Here is a 23671-nt window from a genome sequence, read left to right on the forward strand (position 1 = left end):
ACTCTGGGCAAAGAAAGGCAACTCTGAAAGGCTAGGGGAGAGTTTCTCTCTCTCTTTTCTAAGAGAAAAATTAAAAATAATATACTTATTGAAGTGGAGAATCAGTCAACAACACCTGGGGAAAGCGCCCATCTTCTGGATTCTTTTAAATTTCAGCTCTATAAACTAATGTTTCCTTCCTTCTTTTCTTTTGGTGATGAATGTCCAGTTTTGGGGAATGCTCTCCATCAGATTGCACTCTTTTTCCTGGCAGTTGCTTGCATAAACATATCGTTGAATGCATCTGTCACGCTTGCTACGTGAAAACGGTTAGAATTTACTCATATAAAGTACAGCAGCCTCATTGTAATCTGTGCACCGATCAAAACCTGAAGGACCCCAGGGTCTTCAGAGGTTAAATCATATGACTCTTGAAATAAACCGATCTCAGTCAAGCCAATGATGTATTTGAGATCATAAAAACTAGGGGGAAAAGATGCATGTCCCTCAGAATAACCCCTGATAAAGCCGGTTTATTCAGTGTACCAGTTATACCAGTTGCTGTGGAATGGATTCCGACTCATGGCGACCCCATGTGTGTCAGGGTAGAACTGTGCTTTCAGTAGCTGGGATCCTTCAGAAGTAGTTTGCCAGGCCTTTCCTCTGAAATGCCTTTGGGTGGACTCAGACCTCCAATCTTGTGGTTTGTAGTCTAGGGCCTAACCCTTTGTGCCGCTCAATGACTGTTCAGAGATGTTAATTATGGGGAAGCACAAACTTGTGAATGTTTATGGGGAAAAACGGGCTTAATTGACTATTAGCATCCTTTGATTTGTGAATGAAAATACAGAGGTGGCTTATGGTAGTGTGTATTTTTCTGTTGTCTTTGTTACTGAGCCCTTAAAAATGCTGTGTTTACTAGTTTGCTGAAGATAAGAAGGTAGAGTGCCTCCTTCGACCCTGCAGGGCAGTCAGGGGCTGGGTTTCCTCAGCCTCACCTCTGCAGCCTTTTTGCAAAGTCTGGAGTTGTTTTCCTCTAATTCAGGTACTGACGCTTCAGTTTTTAGATCTTATTTTTGCTTCTCAGTCATTATAAAATGTCCAGCTGGAATGGAGTCAATCGCCACAAGAGGAAAAAAAAAAAAAAAATTTAAGAGTCTGGCTTACCGAGTAGATAATTCCTCCAAATATAAGATTTTAAAGTTCAGAGTTTTCATCTTATATTTGGCCAAGTTTTAAATTTTAAAGAATTAGGAGCATGTAAGAGGCTTCTGTTTTATCCAAACCGTTTGATGCTAAGCAGGATATATTTGAAAAGAGCGCTTTTTGTTAAATTTATTTTTAACAAGTATTGTGGCAAATTAGAACATTAAAAGATTTATGTCAGGAATATCGACTACTGGGCTGTAGCAGTTAGGTTGCCTTAAGAAGGTTGAAATTACTAAGGGTTTGAAATGTAAAGGAAACTAATCTGAAGAAAAGCACAGTTCTTTCAGTTCTTTCCATCCTTCTCTTTTGGCTTTAAAAATTGCTGCTGTAACAGAAAGGGAGTTAACCACACAAGAGCTAGGCATAAGTGATCCCGAACCCACAAGAAGGAAAAATCCCACAAAGTTAAGCTTCACACATGGTCTTGGATGTTTGTTCTGTGAATTTTGTAGGTTGAGATTTTCCTAATGTTTAAAATTTTTTTTATACTTGATGGCTTTTTTCTTTCTATTTGATAAAATCTACTCATTTTTGTTTTTCAGATGAAAGTCAAAAAATTCTAATATGGTGCTTGTGTTGTCTGATTAAGAAAGAACCACAGAATTCTGGAGAATCAAAACTTAACTCCTGGATACGGGTGAGAGAGTGAATCTTGCCCTGTTCTGCTTTGAATTAACTTCATTATTTAAAGGTGCTGCTTTTACAGTCCATCTCTACGGCGTTTTAGAAGCTTCTTCAAACACGTCCTTCACTGTTATGTTATAATGCTGGATGTAAAGTTATTCAAGAGATTTTCTTTCTTTGCTTGGTTAGCCCCTAGGATGGATTTTCCCCTGCCTATGAGACCCAATGTTGAGTGGTTTTGAAAAAGTTACTTTCAGGTAATTAAGAGAATGTACTCTGTTTCTTTCTAGGAATTGCTGTCCTTCAGAGAATTGGTTCCTCCTTCCTATCTAGTTTAAGTACTCATTTAACACATCTCCAGGTACTTCTCTGCCTCTCCCAGAACCTATTCTGTAAAACTAAAATTCAGAAGTGTCCTGGGAGCAGCAGTCTTTATCTTGCATCCTACAGGTGGCACCTGGGCCACCAGGCCCACAGACTAGCACCTGGCTTCTGCTTGGCCACTGCTGCGTACTGTCACATCAGTTAACCTGTTGGTCTAGTTCAGATTTCTGACAGCTGCCTGGATGGTCCCTTGTCTGTTTCTGCTTTGTCTTGAAGGGCGGGGCAAGGTGGGGGATGCTGTTAGGCTGGGCTGTGGCTGCCCTCACCACCAGCAAGTTGACTGCTCCTCTCTGTGACCCCTGACTGTCCTGTTCTAACAACCCCAAGGGCTTGCTGATGCCTGTCAGAATCCACTTAGTATGCATATGGTTCAAATTAGCTGCTTAGCATTATGAAATCGCCCAACCCGATGGATGCAGATGGTTTTGTCTATTGATAAGACTGGTAATATCATGACATTTACTGCTTTTTATGATTCCTTTGTTTTTGACAAAATTGGTCACGGAAATGACAAAGCATTTATATTTTTCTGTTAGATTGAAAGACTAGAAAGCACAGTGGAAGTGAAAGGGACTGGATGAAATTTAAAACTGAAAGGAAAGAATGCAAGATTTAATTTGGAAGGAAAATCAATGTAAAGACCTGAAGAAAGGAACTGATAAGTAGAATTAGGGAAGAAAAGGTATGAAAAACAAGGCTATAGAAATAGAATAACATGTTAAGTCTTTAATTTTTAAAAAATCTTTCCTTCTTCAGAGTATTTGCTATCTTAATGGTTAAAAAAAAAACCCACTGCTGTTGAGTTAGTTCCAAGTCATAGTGACCCTATAGGACAGAGTAGAACTGCCCCATAGGGCTTCCAAGCGTATGATCTTTACCAGAGTGGACTGCCACATCTTTCTCCCGCAGAGCAGCTGGTGGGTTTGAACCACTGATCTTTCAGTTAGCAGCTGAGTGCTTAACCACTGCACTACCAGGGCTCCTTATTTTCATGATTACTTGGGATATGATTTTATATTGGCTAGGTCGTTAAGTTCTTTCACAGGCGGTCTAATAAAGTGGTTTTTAGGATGACTGGCTTAACTTTCTTCATTTAACTCTGGACTTTATTAGCCTATTTTCAAATTTGTAGCCTTACGTTTTATTCCGTGGTTTCCCCCTATTCAATACTGTGTCTGTTTATTATTGTTGTTAGCTGCTTTCAAATCAGCCCCCGACTCCTGGCACCCCCATGCACAAGGGAAGGAAATGCTGCCTGGCCCTATACCATACCCAGGATCGGTTGTGGATCAGAGGGTTTTCATGAGCTGATTTTCGGAAGTAGATTGCCAGGCCTTTCTTCCTAGTCCATCTTAGTCTGGAAGCTCTGCTGAACCCTCTTCAGCATCATAACAACATACAAACCTCCAATGACAATTGGGTGGTGGCTGCACATGAGGTGCGTTGGCGGGGAATTGGACCCAGGTCTCCCGCATGAAAGGCGAGAATTCTGCCACTGAACCGCCACGGCCTCTGTCTGTTTAATAAGTATTGAGCAGGGAGATAAAGCTAAAACACTTAGCTCCTACCTTCAGGGAGTTCACAGATTAGCTAGTAAGCAGAAAATTCCAAAGCAGTGTGACTGGGCTATGGATAGAGCTGTGTAGAGATGTAACGGACACAGGAGTGGGATACTTGCCCTGACCTGGGAGTTGGAGATGTTTCCTGGAGAAGGTGATACATTAGCAGAGGGTTGAAGATACCTAGGGGAGCAGGGACTGAGTTAGGGAAGATATTCTGGCCAGCAGAGAGAGCGTGTAGGCTTGGTGGTGAGAAAGCAAACACTGTACTTAGGAACTGCAGGTATTTACATACACCTGGAGCTTGGGATGTTTGTGGGGTTGATGATGGAGCATGAAGCCTGAGGGACAGGCAAGCACCAAACCTTATGTATGTTTATGAAAAGTTTTTATTTTATATTGAAGATGGTGGGGAAACCACCGAAGTATTTTAAACAGAAAAATCATATGGCCAGATAAGAGTTATAGAAACCAAAAGCAAAAAAAAAGTTGGCTTGGAAGTGAGCAAGGGTAGAACTTGAGGAGCTGTTGTCATGGTAACTTCCATGTAGTGAGAAACTGTGAGCAGGGCCAGACATGGGTATTTTTATGCCCTGGGCAGAGGGCATCAGCAGCACCCTTTAATATAATGGTACCAGAAAAAAAAAGTCTACTTGTTCACTTATTTTATTTCAAATAACAGATTAACAAATTGAGGAAAATGGTGCAATGAAAATATCAGTGTTCCCTCGTCCATGAACACTTCCTGATAGCTTCCGCTGCCTGACTGGCGCAGTGGCCAGTGACTCACCTGCTTTTGTCCAGGTTACCTCAGGGCCCTTCACAGGGCCCCACTTGTGGTGCATACCTCATAAATTGCCTGGAGTCCTCCTAGCGTAGTGATGAACTTTTTCAGCAAGATTAAAACAGTAATTAAATTCTTAGCCACGAGAGTTATTTTCTACAGCAGCTTCCGTATACCCTACCTATGCCAGTGCACCACGGTGCATAGTTTGGTAATGTCTGTAAAAGCGTGAGGAGCCCTAGTGGCACAGTGGCTAGGTGCTCGGCTGCTAACCAGAGGTTGGCAGTTTGAACCCCCCAGCCACTCTGCGGGAGAAAGATGTGGCAGTCTGCTTCCATAAAGATTACAGCCTTGGAAACCCTGTGGGGCAGTTCTACTCTGTCCTGTAGGGTTACTATGAGTCGAAATCGATTTGATGGGTTATGTAAATTTATGTCAACTACTCAGTATTAGCTTGTTTTTATAATATTTTCGTCAAATTAATTTTGACACATATTGAATCTGATGCCCTATCACACCTAGCGCCCCTGGGTGGCTGCCCATATAGCCCTCCTCTTAATCTTGCTGATTGTGAGAGCCTGAAGGAGACGGAGAAGAGGGGCCCGTTTTATAAGATTGTTGTTGTTATTATTGTTAGGTACTGTCAAGTCAGTTCCGACTCATAGTGACCCTATATACAACAGAACGAAACACTGCAAGATCCTGCACCATCCTTAAAATCGTTGTTATGCTTCAGCTCATTGTTGCAGCCACTGTGTCAATCCATTTTGTTAAGGGTCTTCTTCTTTTCACTGACCCTCTACTTTACTAAGCATGATATCATTCTCTGGGGACTGATCCCTTATGATAACATGTCAAAGTATGTGAGAGGTAGTCTTGCCATCCTTGCTTCTAAGGAACATTCTGGCTATACTTCTCCCAGGACAGATTGTCCATTGTTTTGACAGTCCGTGGCATATTCAATATTCTTTGCCAACACCGTAATTCAGTGGCATCAATTTTTCTTCAGTCTTCCTTATTCATCGTCCAGCTTTTGCATGCGTATGAGTCGATTGAAAATACCATGGCTTGGGTCAGGCACACCTTAGTCTTCAAGGTGACATCTTTGCTTTTAATCACTTTAAAGAGGTCTTTTACAACAGATTTGCACAATGCAATGCATCGTTTGATTTCTTGACTGCTGCTTCCATTGTGGGTCCAAGTAAAGTGAAATTGTTGATGATGTATTTACAAGATATGGGTATTGATAAGGTAAATACCCACAGTATGTAGTGGCAGATTAAAATGCAGAAAGGAAAGGAAGAGTTAGGTATATCTTCTGGTATTCCAGGAGAACAGAGAAAGTTGGTGTTGTTAATTAGCATAGGAAATCCAGGTGAAGTAGTGGTTTGGGAAGGGAAGACAGCTAAAGTATTGGACACTTCTGAGTGGAAAGATGCAGATGGCTGTTGAATGGACAGTCTCAGGAGGGTGAGCAGATTTTCAAATAGAGGATTGAGAGTCATCTACACAGAGAAATAGTGGAAGCCTTGAGTGTGGGTGAGATACCCAGGGAGAGCACCTAGAGTGGTGAGGGCAAAGAGCCTTGGGAGACACTGACTTTGCAGGCGTGAATGGAAGAAGAATCTACACTGAAGTTTAAAAAGGAGGAGTCACATAAATAGTAGAAAGGCAGTAGCATCTCAAGAAGGTCATTCGTACCTAATACTATGAAGCAGCACTGTCCAGTAGAAGTAAAATGCATGCCGTGTACGTAATGAAAAAACTTCAAATAGCTGCTTTAAGAAAGAGGTGAAATTAATAATACGTTTTATTTAACCCAGCATATCCAAATGGAAAACCCTGGTGGTATAGTGGTTAAGTGCTATGGCTGCTAACCAAAGGGTCAGCGGTTTGAATCCAGCAGGTGCTCCTTGGACACTCTATGGGGCAGTTCTGCTCTGTCCTATAGGGTCGCTATGAGTCCGGATCGACTCGACGGCAGCGAGTTTTTTGTTTATCCAAAATACTATCATTTCATCATGTAGTCAGAATAAATATTATTAATGATACGTCTTACGTTCTTTTTTCACACTAAGTCTTTGAAATCAAGTATTTCTCACATACAACACATCTCAGTACAGATACAAAATTTTCATTGGAAATGCTTGATATGAGTTTAAGTTTCGTAACATTTACAGTTGAAAAAGTAGATGCATGTATTCAAGTTGTTCCAAACAGGCTTAAAAGTTTTGCAATAACTGAACCAAAGGTCAGCTTTTAAATTTAAGTTTAGTTAAAATTAAGTAACATGGAAACTCAGTTCCTCGTTTGCACTAGATACATTTGAAATGCTCGGCGGCCACACGTGGCTCGTGACCGCCCTGTTGGGCAGGGCAGCTGTAGAGAATAAAGCAGAAGGATTGAAGAGCACTCGTTGGATTTAGCCACTAGGGGGAATGACCTTAGTGAGAATGGCTTTAGTGGAGGTGGAGGGAAATAGCCAGATTGCTACAAATTGAGGAATGACTAGGAGATGAGGAAGCTGAGTTGATGAACTTTGATGACTCTTTCAAGAAGCTTGGCAGTACAGGAGGGAGATGAGGAGGTGGTAGCTAGAGTAGATTATAAAGTTGGGTTGGTTGGTTGGCTTAAATGAAGAAAGTCCTGACTGTGCTCTTCTCTGAGAAGGAAGTACCAGCAGGGAAGGGCTGAGGACATACGAGACTGAGAAAACAATTTTGCTCCTTGTTGTACAGGCTCTGGCAACCTATATTAGTAACTGATAAAAAGGTATAGGAATAATGTTATTTAACACTTAGCATTCTAAATGTAATTACACCTAACTGTCACAAATCAATATGCCTACTTAATCTTATAATGTCGGCCATAAATGCAGCAAGACAGAAGATAGTTGTTGGTTTATAAGTCAGTTGTACATTTCATGAGTGTACTTTCTTTTATCTTACAAGTAATATTGCAGTACAATTGATTGCTTTTGTGTGGCCTTTCTAGCCATGGTCTTGTAACTCCCAGATGATTGGGTAAGGCTGTGTGATGGGGTAATTGTGGCCCACCAAGGAGATAGGTCAGTTTTGCTTTAAAAGAGAGCCAGTTCTAGAGCAGAGAAGAGGATCCTACCACCACCAAGGAAGAAAAGCCGGAATGGAGAGTGTGGCCTTTGGACCCAGGATCCCTGTGCTGAGAAGCTCCTGGAAGCGGGAGACTGAGGGAGAGGGAGGGGGAGGGGGAGGGGGGAGAGGGAGGGGGAGGGGGGAGAGGGAGGGAGAGGGAGAGGGAGGAAGCCGTAACCCTTAAGACAGTAAGAAGCGGTGGCAGGAGAGACTCAGCAGCAGGAGACGGTGTAGTGGGCTTCCGGGCCCATGGAGAGAGGAAAGCTGGGCACCTTTGGGCAGAGACCGAGGGCCAGGGAGAAGCATGCCTGTGAGCACAGCTGAGGGGAGGCTGTCCTGATGGAAGAACTGTATCCTGAGTGTTCCTGAGCCTGAATTATAACTATTACTTCTCCAAAAAACCCCGTAATCATGACTATGGTCTGTGAGTTCTGTGTGGCCATTGCCAGGAATTATCAAACCCAGCAGAGGAGTAGAGAGTGCTGCGCGAGGGATGGTTGGTGTCAGAATTGGTAAAAGTGGCAGAGAGAGGAGGCTTGTCTGGTCTCCACCTTATGGGAGTCAGCCGTGCACTGTTGATCTTGGTTCTCCTTACCTCTTGCAGGGTTGGAGGAGGTCAGACACTGACCCCAAGCCTTTTTTTTTTCAAGCTTCAAGTGAACATTTACCATTCCAATCAGTCTGTCACATGTAGGTTTACATACATCTTACTCCCTTCTCCCACTTGCTCTCCCCCTATTGAGTCAGCCCTTACAGTCCCTCGTTTCGTGCCAATCTTGCCATCTTCCCTCTCTATCTTCCCATCCCCCCTCCAGTCAAGAGTTGCCAACACACTCTCCAGTGTCTACCTGATTTAATTAGCTCACTCTTCATCAGCATCTCTCTCCCCGCCACTGACCAGTCCTTTTCATGCCTGATGATTTGTCTTCGGGGATGGTTCCTGTCCTGTGCCATCAGAAGTTCAGGGGAGCATTGTCTCTGGGATTCCTCTAGGCGCAATCATACCATTAGGTATGGTCTTTTCATGAGAATTTGGGGTCTGTATCCCAATGGTCTCCTGCTCCCTCAGGAGTTGTCTGTTGTGCTCCCTGACAGGGGAGACATCGATTGTGGCTGGGCACCAACTAGTTCTTCTGGTCTCAGGATAATGTAGGTCTCTGGTTCATGTGGCCCTTTCTGTCTCTTGGGTTCTTAGTTGTCGTGTGACCTTGGTGTTCTTCCTTTGCCTTTGCTCCAGGTGGGTTGAGACCAATTGATGTATCTTAGATGGCCGCTTGTTGGCATTTAGGACTCCAGGCGCCACAATTCAAAGTGGGATGCAGAGTGTTTTCGTAATAGAATTATTTTGCCCATTGACTTAGAAGTCCCCTCAAACCAAGTTCCCCAGACCCCAGCCCCTGCTCCACTGACCTTTGAAGCTTTCATTTTAGCCCGGAAACCTCTTTGCTTTTAATCCAGTCCAATTAGGCTGACCTTCCTTGTATTGAGTGTTGTCTTTCCCTTCACCCAAAGCAGTTCTTATCTACAGATTGATCAATAAAAAGCCCTCTCCCTCCCTCCCTCCCTCCCCAGTTTGTAACCACATAAGTATGTGTTCTTCTCCTTTTTTTCTGTTTCTCAAGATCTTATAATAGTGGTCTTATACAATATTTGCCCTTTTGCAACTGACTTATTTTGCTCAGCATAATGCCTTCCAGATTCTTCCATGTTATGAAATGTTTCAGAGATTCGTCACTGTTCTTTATCGATGCGTAGTATTCCGTTGTGTGAATATACCACAATTTATTTACCCATTCATCTGTTTACGGACATCTTGGTTGCTTCCAGCTTTTTGCTATTGTAAACAGAGCTGCAATAAACATGGGTGTGCATATATCTGTTTGTGTGAAGGCTCTTGTATCTCTAGGGTATATTCCGAGGAGTGGGATTTCTGGGTTGTATGGGCCCCCAAGCCTTTTTTATAGATATTTTCTCCATAAAAACTTCAGTGCGACGTGTTACATGTTAGGAACGTGTAACTTGTCATCCAGTATCCTTCTGAAAATTACATAAAAAGCCTTGTTTTAATAACATTTATTAATTCATTCAACAAACATTGACTGAGTGCTTGCTGTGTGCTGTTGACGTTAATCCACCATTGAATCGGCCCTGACTCATGGTGACCCCGCGCACAATGGAAAAAACCCTGTTCAGTCCTGTGCCGCCCCCATGATTGGTTGCAGATTGGACAACGGTCCGTTGTGATCCCCAGGTATTTTGCTGGCTGATTTTCAGAAGCAGATTGCCAAGCCTTTCTTCCTTCTGTGTAATAATCAGTAAGCTCCGCAGAAACCTGTTCAGCATCTTAGCAACACGCAGACCTCCACTGACAGACAGGTGGCGACTGCGTATGAGGTGCATTGGCTGGGACATGAGCCCAGCCTCCTGCGTGAAGGGTGAGAATTCCAGCACCGAGCCACTGCCTCATTCTGTGTGCTAGAAATAACCCAAAACCAAGCCCATTGGCGTCCAGCTGATTCCGACTCATAGCGACCCTATAAGACAGAGTAGAGCTACCCCATAGGGTTTCCATCTTTACAGAAACAGACTGCCATGTGTTTCCCCTGCAGAGCAGCTGGTGGGTTCGAACCGCTGACCTTTTGGTTAGCAGCCGAGAGCTTAACCACTGTGCTACCAGTGCTCCTTGCTGGGATGTTCTAACTGTAGTAGTAATATTTTGAGTTGTCCTGTGTTCCCAGAGCATCACAGGTGTGACTGAAACAACCTGAATCAAAAATCAAGAAATTCTTCTATAAATTCTAAAATTCAGTAAAAATTTAGATTCATTATTAAATTTGAAGATGTTACACTGAGTTGTATTTTTAGCAAAGAAAAGATATAAAAATCCTCTTTGGTAATTGGCATATGCTATGTTGGAAATACAGTAATAATTTTTTTAAGAGTTCGATTCAGACCAAACCCACTGCCGTTGAGTTGATTCCGACTCACAGCAACCCTATAGGACAGAGTAGAACTGCCCTGTAGGGTTTCCAAGGAGCGACTGGCGGATTCGCACCACTGACCTTTTGGTGAACAGCCGAACTCTTAGCCACTGTGCCACCAGAGTTCGATTAATTAAAAAAAAATTAATTTTTTTTTTTTTGAGTTTGATTAGTGACCTCAAATATGCTGTGAGGTAGCACTGCTCCCGTGGCTCTTCTGGCTAAGTTTACAGCGCTCTTTCACAACTCTTTGGAATGTTCCATTCTTGATAGACTTGTTTTCACTTCTGAATCCACTAAACAGATAGTTTTTATTTTTATTGTGCTTTAAGTGAAAATTTACAAATCAAGTCAGTCTCTCATACAAAAATTTATATACACATTGCTGTGTACTCCTAGTTAGTCTCCTAATGAGATAGCACATTCCTCCTCTCCACCCTGTATTCCTCATGTCCATTCAACCAGCTTCTGACCCCCTCTGCCTTCTCATCTCCCCTCCAGACAGGAGCTGCCCACATAGTCTCATATGTCTATTTGATCCAAGAAGCTCACTCCTCACCAGTATCATTTTCTATCTTATAGTCCAGTCCAATCCCTGTCTGAAGAGTTGGCTTTGGGGATGGTTCCATTCTTGGGCTAACAAAGGGTCCAGAGACCATGACCTCCGGGGTCCTTCTAGTCTCAGTCAGACCATGAAGTCTGGTCTTTTTACGAGAATTTAAGGTCTGCATCCTACTGCTCTACTGCTCTATCAGGGAATCTCTGTTGTGTTCCCTGTCAGGGCAGCCGTTGATTGTAGCCGGGTACCATCTAGTTCTTCTGGTTTTCAGGCTGATGGAGTCTAAACAGATACTTTTTGAGCTCCTACAGTTTGCCAGGCACCCTGACAGAGGCTGAGGATATATCAGTGCACCTAAAAAGACATTCTGCTTTTAAGAGCTTATAATCAGAAGGGAGAGGTTTACAGGGCCTGCCAAATTTAAGGAATACCTCTCTTCCCTGGGAGCCTGGGTGGTGCAGTGGTTAAGAGCTCAGGCTGCTAACCAAAAAGGTCGGCAGTTCCAGTTCACCAGCTGCTTCTTAGAAACCCTATGGGACAGTTCTACTCTGTCCTGTAGGATCGCTATGAGTTGGAATTGACTCGACAGCCACAGGTTCGGGTTTGGTTTCTCTTTTCCTTGGGCAAGACACACCACTATTAATTTTTATATTCTGATTGAAGGAAACCAGCAAGATACCAGGAGCAGAGAACAGTCTAAAGGTTTTACTGTAGCTTTGCTACCTTTCAAATATAATATCCAGATATTACCTGTATCACCTCAGTCCTTTACTTCATTCTTCTTTTTAAAAACTTTTTAATTACAAAATCTAGCAAGCATACAGAAAAGTCCATGAAACATAAATGGTATGCTTAACAAATTGTTGTAAAGTACATACCTTTGTAACTACCACCCAGGTCAGGAAATAGAACATTGCTGGCCTCCTACAAGCTCTCCACCCTACACGCCCCTTCCTGCGCATCCTTTAGTCCAGTTCTAGTTGTAACCAGTAAGCTGCCTTTTATTTACATTGCTTTATGGTTAGAGTTTTACCTCTTACTTATGCAGTTTGGCCTGTTATTTTAACCGTATATAACTGGAATAATATGTATTCTTCATGTGTTATTTAATTTGTTTGATATTATGTTTGTAAGATTCAACAGTGATGTTGGGTATAGCTGTAGGTTGTCCATTTTCATTGTATTATGGTATTCCATTTATTAAAATGCTATAATTTATTTACCCATTCTGCCTTTGATGGAGATTTGTTTCCAATTTTAGGAAACTAGGAACAATGTTGCTATGATCAATCTTTTACTTATATCCAGGGTTCAAAGCATGCGTTTTCTAAAGAAGTGGAATTGCAGGTTATGGTATGTACAGCTTTAATTTTCTTAGGTCATGCTAAATTGTTTTCCACAGTGGTGGTACCTACTTAAATTCCCATGATCCATGTGGAAGAGTTCCCTATCACTTGGTACTGTCAGACTTGTGAAGTTCACTTACTTTGTTGGGTGTGTATGGTAGTATCCGTTTTAATTTGTATTTCTCTGAAGTTGAGGACCTATTTGGGAAATTCCTGTTCATGTTTCTCAATTAATCATTTTTCCACTTGGTGCCTTTCTTTTCCTTTTTGATTTGTGGAAGTTCTTTATACATGCTGGTCATGGGCAGTGTATCATATCATCTTTTTATATGTATTGTAACTATTTCTTTCACTCTGAGGTTTATGTTTATTTTTCCTTGTTGTCTTTTAAGGAAGACATACTTTAATTTTATTGTAGTCAGATTTATCTGTCTTTCCTTTTGTGATTAAGTAATTTTTTGTCTTATTTAAGAAATCTTCCCACTCCAAAGTCATGAAGCTCTTCTGTATCATATTCTCCCATTTTATCTTCTTCCAGTACATCTTCTAAAGGTGTATTGTTTTGCCTTTCTCATTTATGTCTATGATCCACCTCTGTTCTTTTGGATGTTCTAAAGAGCCCGGTTTCACTTTTTTCCACATGGATACCCCATGGTCCCAGCACCGTTATTGAAAAGTCCGTTCCCCACTGATCTATGGTGCTACCTGCACCATAAAACCAAGAGTCATTATGTGCACAGGTGTGATCCTGAAACTGTGTTGGTCTTGTCTGTTATTTTGCCAATGCCACATTATTGTCATTAGTATGGCCTTAAAGTGTCTAGTTATCCAAGAGGAAGCCTTTCCATCTTGCTTGGCTAACATTGGAACTTTGCGTTGCTGTTAACGCAAATTGTAGAATTTACTTGTCAAGTTTCACCAAAAACAAAAACAAAATTATGTGTTGGGATTTTGACTGGCATTGTAATCAGTCCATTTGGTGAGAATCTCAGTGGCCAGTATACCCTTAGGGCAAATTGATTTTTATCAACTCATTTTACTGTTAGCGAATTGAACAGTAAAATTTTGAAATGAATGATTCATAAGATGTATAAATTCAGAATGTCAAATAGTCTCCTTGAAAATTTTGAATTTTTTTTTTTGTCAACTTCTTATTAGCTTAGCCTGTTAATGAGGTTAACGAAGAGCTCACAGCAGGAATAGAAGTGCCATCCCTCCCATTTCCTAGTGGTTCACTTGTGCTGTATTGTATTATCTTTAATCTCTGGCTTCTTTGCAGGGATGTTTCTAAACCTGGTGTGCATTTGATGGTTACTTCTTAGTTGCTATTGTTAGCTGCCCCGACTCATAGCGACACCATGCACAGAGAAATGAAACACTGCCCAATCCTGCGCCATCCCCATGACTAGTTGTAGATTGCATCGTTGTGACCCATAGGATTTTCACTGGCTGATTTTCAGAAGTAGATTGCCAGGCCCTTCTTCCTAGTCCGTCTTAGTCTGGAAGCTCGGCTGAAATCTGTTCAGCGTCATAACAACACACAAGTCTCCACTGACAGACGGGTGGTGGCTGCACATGATGTGCCTTGGCCAGGAATTGAACCTGGGTCTTCTGCGTGAAAGGTAAGAATTCTACCACTGAACCACCTCCATAAATCTTCCTTACTAGGCACATAGAAACTGAAATCCATATCCTGAAGGTAAATGAATGCATGCAGCAGTCCCGGTCAGCTCTGGGTGTGGTAGGACTTCCATTCTTCCCTTAGGATAGATCCCACTCGGACTATTTATGGCGCATAACTGCCTTACATGTAGATGGAGTAAAGCTGCCAGTGTTAATCCATGTAGGAAGCATTACTAAAGCTTAATTTCTTACACATGAAAGTTCTAATATTTTCTTCACATCTCAGTGTTTTATCTTGTGCACATCCCCAACTTTATCAACTACTAGTCTAATGGATAAAATCCAAATTCTACCTTGGCATAGACAGCTTCTCTTTATCTCCTCCTATCTCCCTTTTTGCTGACCCTCACATTCTTCCATTTCCCCTTTTCTGCACCCTACAAGCTGTGGAGGCTGTCCCAGGATCTTACCACACCCCAGGATCTTTGCCACATTGTCTCCATACATGCCAAGCCTATGCACAGCTTTGCACTTTGCATATTCCTTTTCCTTTGCTTGGAATGGTTTTCTACCCATGTTTTTCTAAAATAATCATATTAATCTTTCAAAAACCCAGTTCATTTGTCTCTTTCCTTTCTCCAGTTCCCCCTAGGTAGAATTGCCCTGTCCATATATCATATGTATATCTTAGCATTTCGTATTGAAAGTAATCATATTATAGGTATCTTGCATCATGTTCAAGGTCAAGGAGCGTCATATTGATCCTGGTAGCCGCAGCATATCTAACTTTGTGTCTGTCATATACTGTTGATGCTAATAAATGTTTGTTGGATACATGATTGTGTTGAATGACCAAATGGTATTTTGATCTTTACCAATCTTAGTTTTCAGTATTCTGAGGAATAAACCACAAGTGTTCTCTTCAGTGGAAAAATACACCTCTTGTTCTAATGAGTAAATTACTGTTCTGAGTTATGCATCATTTCTCATAGGTTTGGCTGGTGTGACCAGGGTGTGAGGAGCTGCTCTGTCCATATGGGGTGTGCTGCCTGCCAGACTCCCAGTCCTGCTGAGGGGTAGACCCGGGACTTCTGTGCTGAGACGTCCCTGGGGGAAAGTTGGGAGAGTGTTTCACTACACTGGCTCTATTTCATTCCATTTAACATTAGCAGAGTTTATCATTTGTGTGTTTATTTATTTCATTGTACAGTTCCTTAGACCTGGACATCTATCCTTCTGTTTGCTTCTCCTTCTTATTGTCATTTTATGGGCTTCCTTCCATCCACTAAAGACACTCTTTTGCTTTGCTCCTTCTTTGCTCCACCAGAATGCTATTCCTGCTTTGCTTTGTTTATTTACCGACCTCTGATATTTCTTTGCTCTTTGTGTACTTTAGTGAGTGTGTGTCCCATTAGGTATTAAATATTTTACTTTTGTATTCCATTAATTCTTTTTTTTTGGTTTTTATAATGATTTTTTTCACAAATAGCAATTTTGGGATTTTGGTATGTGTCTATGTATCCGTAAATGGCACATATAAACAAAATCCAGTGGGGAAGTTGTACCTGTACTAGGTGTTGCTCATGGATGGCCCCTCATGGGATCCTCACAGCAGCCCTGGGAGGGAGGTATTATTGGTCCTGTTGTAATGGATGAGAAAACGGAGACACAGAAAGGTTAAGTAGTTTGTCCAAAATTATACAGCTAGTAAGTGCTGTGCGGTTTCAAAGTTCAGGCCCCTTGGACGATACCACATAGGTGCAAAGGTGTAGAACTGAACAGCTCTGATTCTGGGGAAGAGTTATAACTTCAAATATTTTGCCTGGTAGATATGCTACATATTCTGATTTTTGGTTTGGAGAAAAGAGGTGTTATAACCCCATATGTTAAGCCCTGCCGCCTTGGTTTTGTTGTTTTTGTTTTACTTTTTAAATAATAAATCCAATATTGATACCTTTTCTACCTGTGCTTGACTTTCTAAAACCTCAGGGTTTTTTTGAAAAAAAAAAAAAGATTAACTGGCAGTTGAATTTTTGTGTTCACATGCGTAAACGCATTGTTGTGGCGTCAGTTCTGACTCATAGTGCCCCTACGGGACAGAGTGGAACGGCCCGATAGGGTTTCCAAGTCTGTAATCTTTACAGGGGCAGACTGCTACGTCTTTCTCCTGTGGAGTTGAAGGGTTCAAATCGCTGACCTTTCTGTAAGTAGCCAAGCACTTAACCACTGCGCCACCAGGGCATTCACACACACAGTGGACATTTGTTGCTTTCCCAGTATCCATTCCTATCCTTCCCCCTGTCTCCTTTCCCACCTTCTTAGCAATACCCAGCATTTCCCAGCTGTGCACTGTGTACTTAGGAGGAGAATTATCCTACCCTTCTTCTGGGGTGGGTCCTGCTTAGCTTAATGAAGGTAGCCTCTCCGTTCCCTTGGCCACAGTGACTAGTCAAGATGGACATATGGTCCAAACTGGGGCAGTCAAGGTCATTGAGATTCAGTCCTACAACGTTTGTTTGAATGATTGGGCAAGTGGACTTTATCATTTTTGCTGACCGTGAACTGGACAGCACATAGTCCCTGAAGTTGCTGTCTTTCATTGTGGGACCATGAGAGCAGAGCCTGCCTGAGAATGGAATTAGTTCTGAGGAAACATGGCTAAGAAGAAGAGAGAAAACAGGTCATGCTCACATAGTTTGGACCACGGATCACACTTCTCCTGGATTATGTTCTCTAATACATTCTCTTCTCCTTTTAAACCAGTTGGGTTCTGGGTTTTGTGACATGCAACCAGCAGCATCCTAACTGAGACAGCAGACTTCATTTGACTATTTTTTTGGAGGGTTTTAAAATTCAGTAACGCATGGACATAATTGAAAAAAAATGTTGATATTTATTCAAAGAACAGTATGACTAAATAGTGAATTTAATGAAGTACTTATACTTTCTTAAATGTTACTGTAATTCATATTCGATTCCTGGTTGTTTTTTTCCACTACCGCTCATTGTGGAAGTTATGTGTATTAAAGAAGACATCCTTCTCCCCAGCCTCCGTCTGCTTAACTCTTTTGCACAGTCTTGAAGTGAGCTCATAATACAAGTTTGTCGCCTCACACCCATTTCCGTGGCGGCAGACTGAAATGGCATTCATCCAATAATTGAACGTCACTATAAAATCTTGGCCAAAAGAGAGACTGGCCTGCAACTGACGCCTTTATCCAGCATTATAGCTTACCAAATAACAAGGGGCTGGCCATATAAATTTTTTTTTTTTTAATGTCCGTTTCTTTGATTTCCATCCCAGTGGAAATTCCTCTTTAAGTCAATTATGAGCTGCATACTTCTTTAATTCTCCCTGTTTGGAACTTTCAAATAATATTGACCTTGATTGGTCATTATTTTTCCAAAGCTTCTTTGTAACCACCTTTGAAAACTGACGTAGCTTAGGTAGTTTATGGACTTAATTTTACTTTCTGCAAATTTTGCAAATAGACCATCTCAGAAAAATAAAGAACAAGTATAAACTGATAGTCTAAAAATAGTATTTGCTAAGACTTGCAGAATTCAAAGGTTCAGGCCTAAAACTACATATAATAAATGGCTTAGACTATTAAAATAAATTTGTCCCCCCGCAAAAAAAAAAAAAATCCACTACTAAGGTTAAATAGTTTTGCACTGGAAACTGTAGCTCTTTATTTGTCCGTGGGCCAGATGCAATGTAGAAAGCAAGATCTGTGCTTCCACAAACTTCTCACCCCTGAAACCAGCCTTGACTGGTGAAATCACTGACTTGCATGGAAAGGATTAGACTCCCTACAAGGTGACATCTGGCCTTCTTTGACCAGGGCCCCAGAACCACGTGCATGCTATGTGTGGTTGCACTGCAGCTGTGCCTTCAGGAGTGGAGCGCTGGCTCACCGGGTGGAGTTCCTTCGCTGTCCTCAACTGTAGTGGAAGGCAGGCAGCCAGATTTTCTTCATGTGGCCTTGACAAGGAAACCCCGGTGGTGTAGTGGTTAAGTGCTAACCAAAAGGTCAGCAGTTCAAATCCACCAGGCAATCCTTGCAAACTCTATGGGATGGTTCTACTCTATCCTGTAGGGTCGCTGTGAGTCGAATTCGACTCGATGGCAATGGGTTTTGGGCCTTGATAAAATACCTGCATTGATTCCTAAATTGAAAATAAAAATTTTTTACTAAAATAATTAAGGAAGCAATCATTAAACAATGGTGGTCAGTTTACCAGATACTAAATTGCACAGACGAGAGACCATGTCTGTTTTGTTCAGCATCGTATTCCTAGCACATAAAAAAAAAAAAAAATTTTTTTTTTAATTTTTTTAGCAGGTACAAAATAAAAAGGTACTGAATCAGTAAAATTAAGTTTTTATAATTTGGAATTTTATACTTTCTTTTCCCTAAAATGTTGACTTTTATGTTTTATTTTGAGATGAACCTGTTATAAGATCAAACATGGAAAGATCCACAAAAGATTGTGTGAGTGTGTATGTGTGTGTGCTAACAAGTCCTAACCTTACATCTTTAGCCTGACCTCTTCCTGAGCTCCAGACTCCTAACTCCTGCTGGCATCCCCACCTGGATTTCTGTCTTAGTTACCTAGTGCTGCCATAACAGAAATACTATAAGTGGGTGACTTTGAAAAAACAGAAATGTATTTTCTCACAGTTTAGGAGGCTGGAAGTCAACTACAGGCTGCCAACTCTAGGGTAAGCCTTTCTCTGACTGTCAGCTCTGGGGGAAGGTCCTTGTCTCTTTTTAGCTTCCATTTCCTGATTCCTTGGAGATGTCGTGATTTGTATCCTCCCCATCCCTGCTTTCTTGCTGTTTGCTTAATCTGCTCTTTTTTACATCTAAAGAGATTGACTTAAAACACATCCTGGACTCGCACTGCCACATTACCATAACAAGAAAACCCATTTCCACGCGGGATTATAACCAGAGGTACAGGAGAAAACCCATTTCCATGCAGGATTATAACCAGAGGTACAGGTGTTAGGGTTTACAGCACATCATTTTGGGGGACACAGTTCAATCCATAACAGTGTTTGTGGGCATCTTAAACTAAATTTTTTTTTTTTTAAACTAAATGTGGCCAAGATGAATTCCTGATTTCCCTGAAACTCGTTCCTACTATAGGGTTCCCTACTCAGTTAAAGGCAACTCTTTCCTTCCTTTTGTTGTTATTGCTGTTAAGTGCCATTGAGTTGGTTCTGGACTCATAGCGACTCTATGCACAACAGAACGAAACATTGCCCGGTCCTGCACCATCCTCACAATTGTTGGGGTTTAAACCCTGAAGTCATACCTGACCCCAGATCTGTCAATTCTCTCTTCCCAGTGTATTTGCAATCTGACTAATTTTCACCAACTTCATTGCTTCCACCTCCATCCAAGCCACAACCATCTCTCACCAGGACCAGTGTGCACTGTCTCTCATCTGCCTTCCTGCTTTCACTCTTGCTGTCCTCCTGTAACAGGTAGTCTCTGATTTATGATGGGGTTCCATTCCGATGACTCCAGCATAAGTTGGTTCTGACGTAAGTTGAATATCTCTTTCTCTCTCTTTTTTTTAGTTTTCATTATTATTGCCTTTTATTATCAATATCTTTATAAATCTGACCTTTATCTTGTCCAGTTCATTCTTAAATTTTTCGGCAGCCCTCAACATTGGCTTCTTCAGTTATATGCACATTACATATGCCAGATATGCAGGTGTAGTGATGAAACCAGCCCTTGCTGGCATTAAAGTACTCAGGGTAGTCTCCTCGTTGTTCCTTCAGGTTTTCAAAAAGGCTGCATGCAGCTACTTGTATCAGGTGGACACTTGAGACTGTGTTGGCATCTTCTGTCTGGAGGGGAGATAGGAGGGTAGAGAGGGTTAGAAACTGGCAAAATGGTCAAGAAAGGAGAGACTGGAAGGAGGGAGCGGGCTGACTCATTAGGGGGAGAGTAAATGGGAGCATGTAGTAAAGAGTATATAAGTTTATATGTGACAGACTGACTTGATTTGTAAACTTTAACTTAAAACACAATAAAAATTATTAAAAAAAATAGCATTTAAGAGAAAAAAAAAAAAAGGCTGCATGCTTTTGTTTGAATCATCAGTAAACTCAGAGGAATTCTCTTCTGGATATGGTCTTCCATCCAAATCATCAACAGCTTCTCTATCCTATGGATGGACCCTTGCCTCTTCTTTGTTAAAATTATTGATTTTATGCCAATTGCTCCTTTAACTGCCTCCGCAGTCCTGTTCTTATCCTTAATGATTATTGGTATTGTTGAATGAGACAGTCCTTCCTCATGTGCTGTTTCGCTGACTTTCTCTCCATTATCATAGGCCTTTATGACCCTCAGCTTTATATCCATGTCTAGAGCCTTCCTCGCCTGTTTTTGAATTAGAACTTTCAGTGGCATGACTTCTTTTGCTAGACATATTGTTGGGGTATAAGGAGTACAAGTTACAGTTAAGAAACTTGAACAGGTTGGCTTCAAATTGACAACTGATACTTCTTATGGTATGAGGACTGAATAAGATCACACTATAGACCTGGTCTATGGTGAAGTCAGCTCAGTGTCATAACAATGAAGTCAGAGCCCTAACAGCTGTTGGGTGTGTGTGCAGTGTGTGTGTCACATGTCTGCCCCATCCTTGCTTTAGAGTTGAACATTACCCGATTTTCCATCTGTTAAGACTTCTAACACTGACACGGACTTCAGTGTAGACCAGGCCATACCCTGCTGCACGGCTGTGTTTTGAACAGTAAATTGTAAACTTGAACATGTGTGAGCGAACATCTGAGAATGATGACATCAGCAGATTATATGCTGCAACGTTGTATGTAGTAGATATCACTAACGATAAGCTGCCCAAAAACAAAAACAAAAAAGGATGGTCGTAAGTGTGGTTCGTTGTAACTTGGACATGTCATAAGTTGGGGACTACCTGTGGTTTTTCAGCTGAGCAGTCACAATGGTCTTTTAAAAGATAACACTGCTCAAGACCCTGCTGTAGTTCCCCCTCTCCTTCAGAATGGACTGCGAAGCCTCTGCCTTGGCCCTCCATGACCTGACCCCACATGGCCTCGCTAATATTCTCTCCCGTCTTCTCACTTCACTAGAGCCCCACTAGCCTCCTTTTGTCCTCACACACACGAGGCAACTTATACCCAAGGGTTTCTGCTTCTGTTTCTACAGCTTTGTGCCAATAGCTGCATGGTTCCTTACTTTACCTGTTTCAAGCCATTGCTCAGATACCACCTTGCTGGAGAGGCCTTCCCGATCATCCTGTCTAAGACAGTACCTTTTTAGTCACTTGCACTTTCTTACTTTGACTTATTTTTCTTGCTACCGCTGATCGCCCCCTGGCATACTGATTATTTTACTGCCTCCCTGCATACCCCCCAACTAAGTTATCAGTTTCACGAGAGCAGAGACTTGATTCTAATGTCTACAACAGTGTCTGGCACATATTAACACTGATTAATTATTTGCTGAATTAGTAAGTAAATGAGTAAGGCATGAGATGGTACAGTGTGGTGCGGGTGGGGCTGCCACGTGAGAAGAGAAGAGGAGAATGGGCATGGTATTGGGCATGGTTAAGACAACATGGTTACTCCATGCTGAAGGAGGTTACTGTCATTATCCAGAGAGGGGGCCTTGTTTGTGCCTGTGTGTGGAGGGCTCATGGCTATGAGAGATTAAGGAGCTAGAATGGGCAGAACTTGGCACAGAAGGAGCAGTTAAGGATAATGTGGGGGTTTTAGGGGGCTAATAAATATCACCACTGTCTTCTCCTGAGTTAGAAACTAGTTGAGAAACAAGATACGGCAAACAGGCAGCTGGAAGCCAAAACGTCAGTTCCATTACAACAACAAAAGCAGACAAAAGAATGTGGCTCATGTCTGTGCTCATTTGGGCCCCTTTGAATTTGGTGGATTTAATCACACAGTCATAGCTGAACTGGACCACCCCAGACCTACCTGCAGGGAATGAGCCTGCCTGGCGAGGTGTGGTGGGACAGTAGACCAGAACGCATCGTTCTGGGGGTAAGGCAAGCAGAAAGTGAGGGAGAGATGTAGGGTGCTGAGCATTTTTAGTTTTATCTCACAGATCAGTTTTGAAGAGGAGTCAGGGGCTGACAGATGATGCTGTAGATGGAGCTCTCTGGAAATCTGACTTTGAGATGGACATTAGTGTATAAAGAGTGCTTTGGGCAGTAACTGCCGCGTAGGGGAAAGAGGCAGGATTATGCAGAGAAAAAAGCTGAACTGTAACGTGGTCTCAACAGAAGCCTCTGCCTGGCCTACACGGATAAAGATGGGAACGCTGCCGAGCTTCCCTGCTTTGGGACAGGAGGGCTGGCCTGGATACCTCTGCATCCAGGAGTCATTGGGTGAGGCCATCCAGGGCAGGCAGTGTGACCTTGGGAAGGCAGAGACAGCCGAGGGTGATAGGGATGTCACGTCGCTGCGTCCTTCACAGATACCACAATTGTTTCTTCTCTGGTTTTCCCTCTGGGGAGCAGGGTGGATAGCCCATCTTCTCTGGAAACGTGAGGACTGGGCAATTCATTCCTTTCTAAGAGATAACTCTTAGGTTTCTGGCTTTGGGATCATGGCGGATGGTATTACCACTCACTGAGAAATTTAAGGGGAAGAGGTGGCAGGACCTCTGACGTAAGACAGTAAGAACGTATCAGAGGGAGGAGTAGGAAGGAAACTGATGGACAGCTGTCCCATATTCCTCTTCTGTGCCAGGTTCCAGGACAGTGGCACACGGAAACACTTGTCTTCTCTTTCTGCCTTCCTTACTGCCTTTTGGTGTCCCGCTTACACCTTGGGACCGTAGTTCAGAGAATACAATAAAAATTAAGTCTTCTTCCTTTTCTCTCCCTGACAGTTAATTGAATAGAACGGGCTGAGAACAGGCAACTGAGAAAGGAAAATAGTGGGAAATTTCTTTACAGTTTTATAAATGTATTTTCCCTGGGGCTTTAGAAACCACCAGGGCTAACGGCCTTACTGTGTTAGGGCAGTGGAGTCCCGGTGGTAGTCTGCCAAATTCAGCCAGCATGTTTAGTAAATCCACAAAATGGTATCTGCTTTACTAGATCCCATGTTTTTATTTTGTTTGATAAACTTTTCTCAAAATTTCATAGTTTTACTGCACAAATATGGTATTTTTATGGGGAAAAAAATGGCGATCACTGCTATTCTCATTCCCAGTTATTTCAAGTCAGCTCACCGTAATCAGCATTTCCTTCCACACTTGAAGTTTAATTGTGAATGTTTTTGATGCCTTTCTACCTGCATGTTTTGGGGGAGTGGTAGCTGTCTCCAGAGTCATTAATTTGAGTACACTGAACTTATTATTAAACTTCCTGGAGCGAAACTTTGCTTTTTCTGATGGGGCACAGTGAGATACCATTTCTGTTCCTGGCTGGGCTTTATTATTATTTTTTCCCACTTCATTTAGATGGAGTTCTGCTTAT

At 42.1% G+C, this 23671-nt stretch overlaps 1 protein-coding gene across 1 annotated transcript in view; it reads left to right on the forward strand.

Moving 5' to 3' along the window:
- FANCC (FA complementation group C) overlaps positions 1-23671 on the forward strand; it is a 305107-nt gene that overhangs the window by 124303 nt on the left and 157133 nt on the right. Inside the window, exon 4 of the mRNA XM_003407365.4 lies at positions 1731-1825. Within this exon, the coding sequence (XP_003407413.1) occupies positions 1731-1825 (95 nt within the window). The remainder of the gene's footprint in view (positions 1-1730; positions 1826-23671) is intronic.

This window comes from Loxodonta africana, chromosome 9 (assembly GCF_030014295.1).
Source record: "Loxodonta africana isolate mLoxAfr1 chromosome 9, mLoxAfr1.hap2, whole genome shotgun sequence".
Classification (NCBI taxonomy): domain Eukaryota; kingdom Metazoa; phylum Chordata; class Mammalia; order Proboscidea; family Elephantidae; genus Loxodonta; species Loxodonta africana.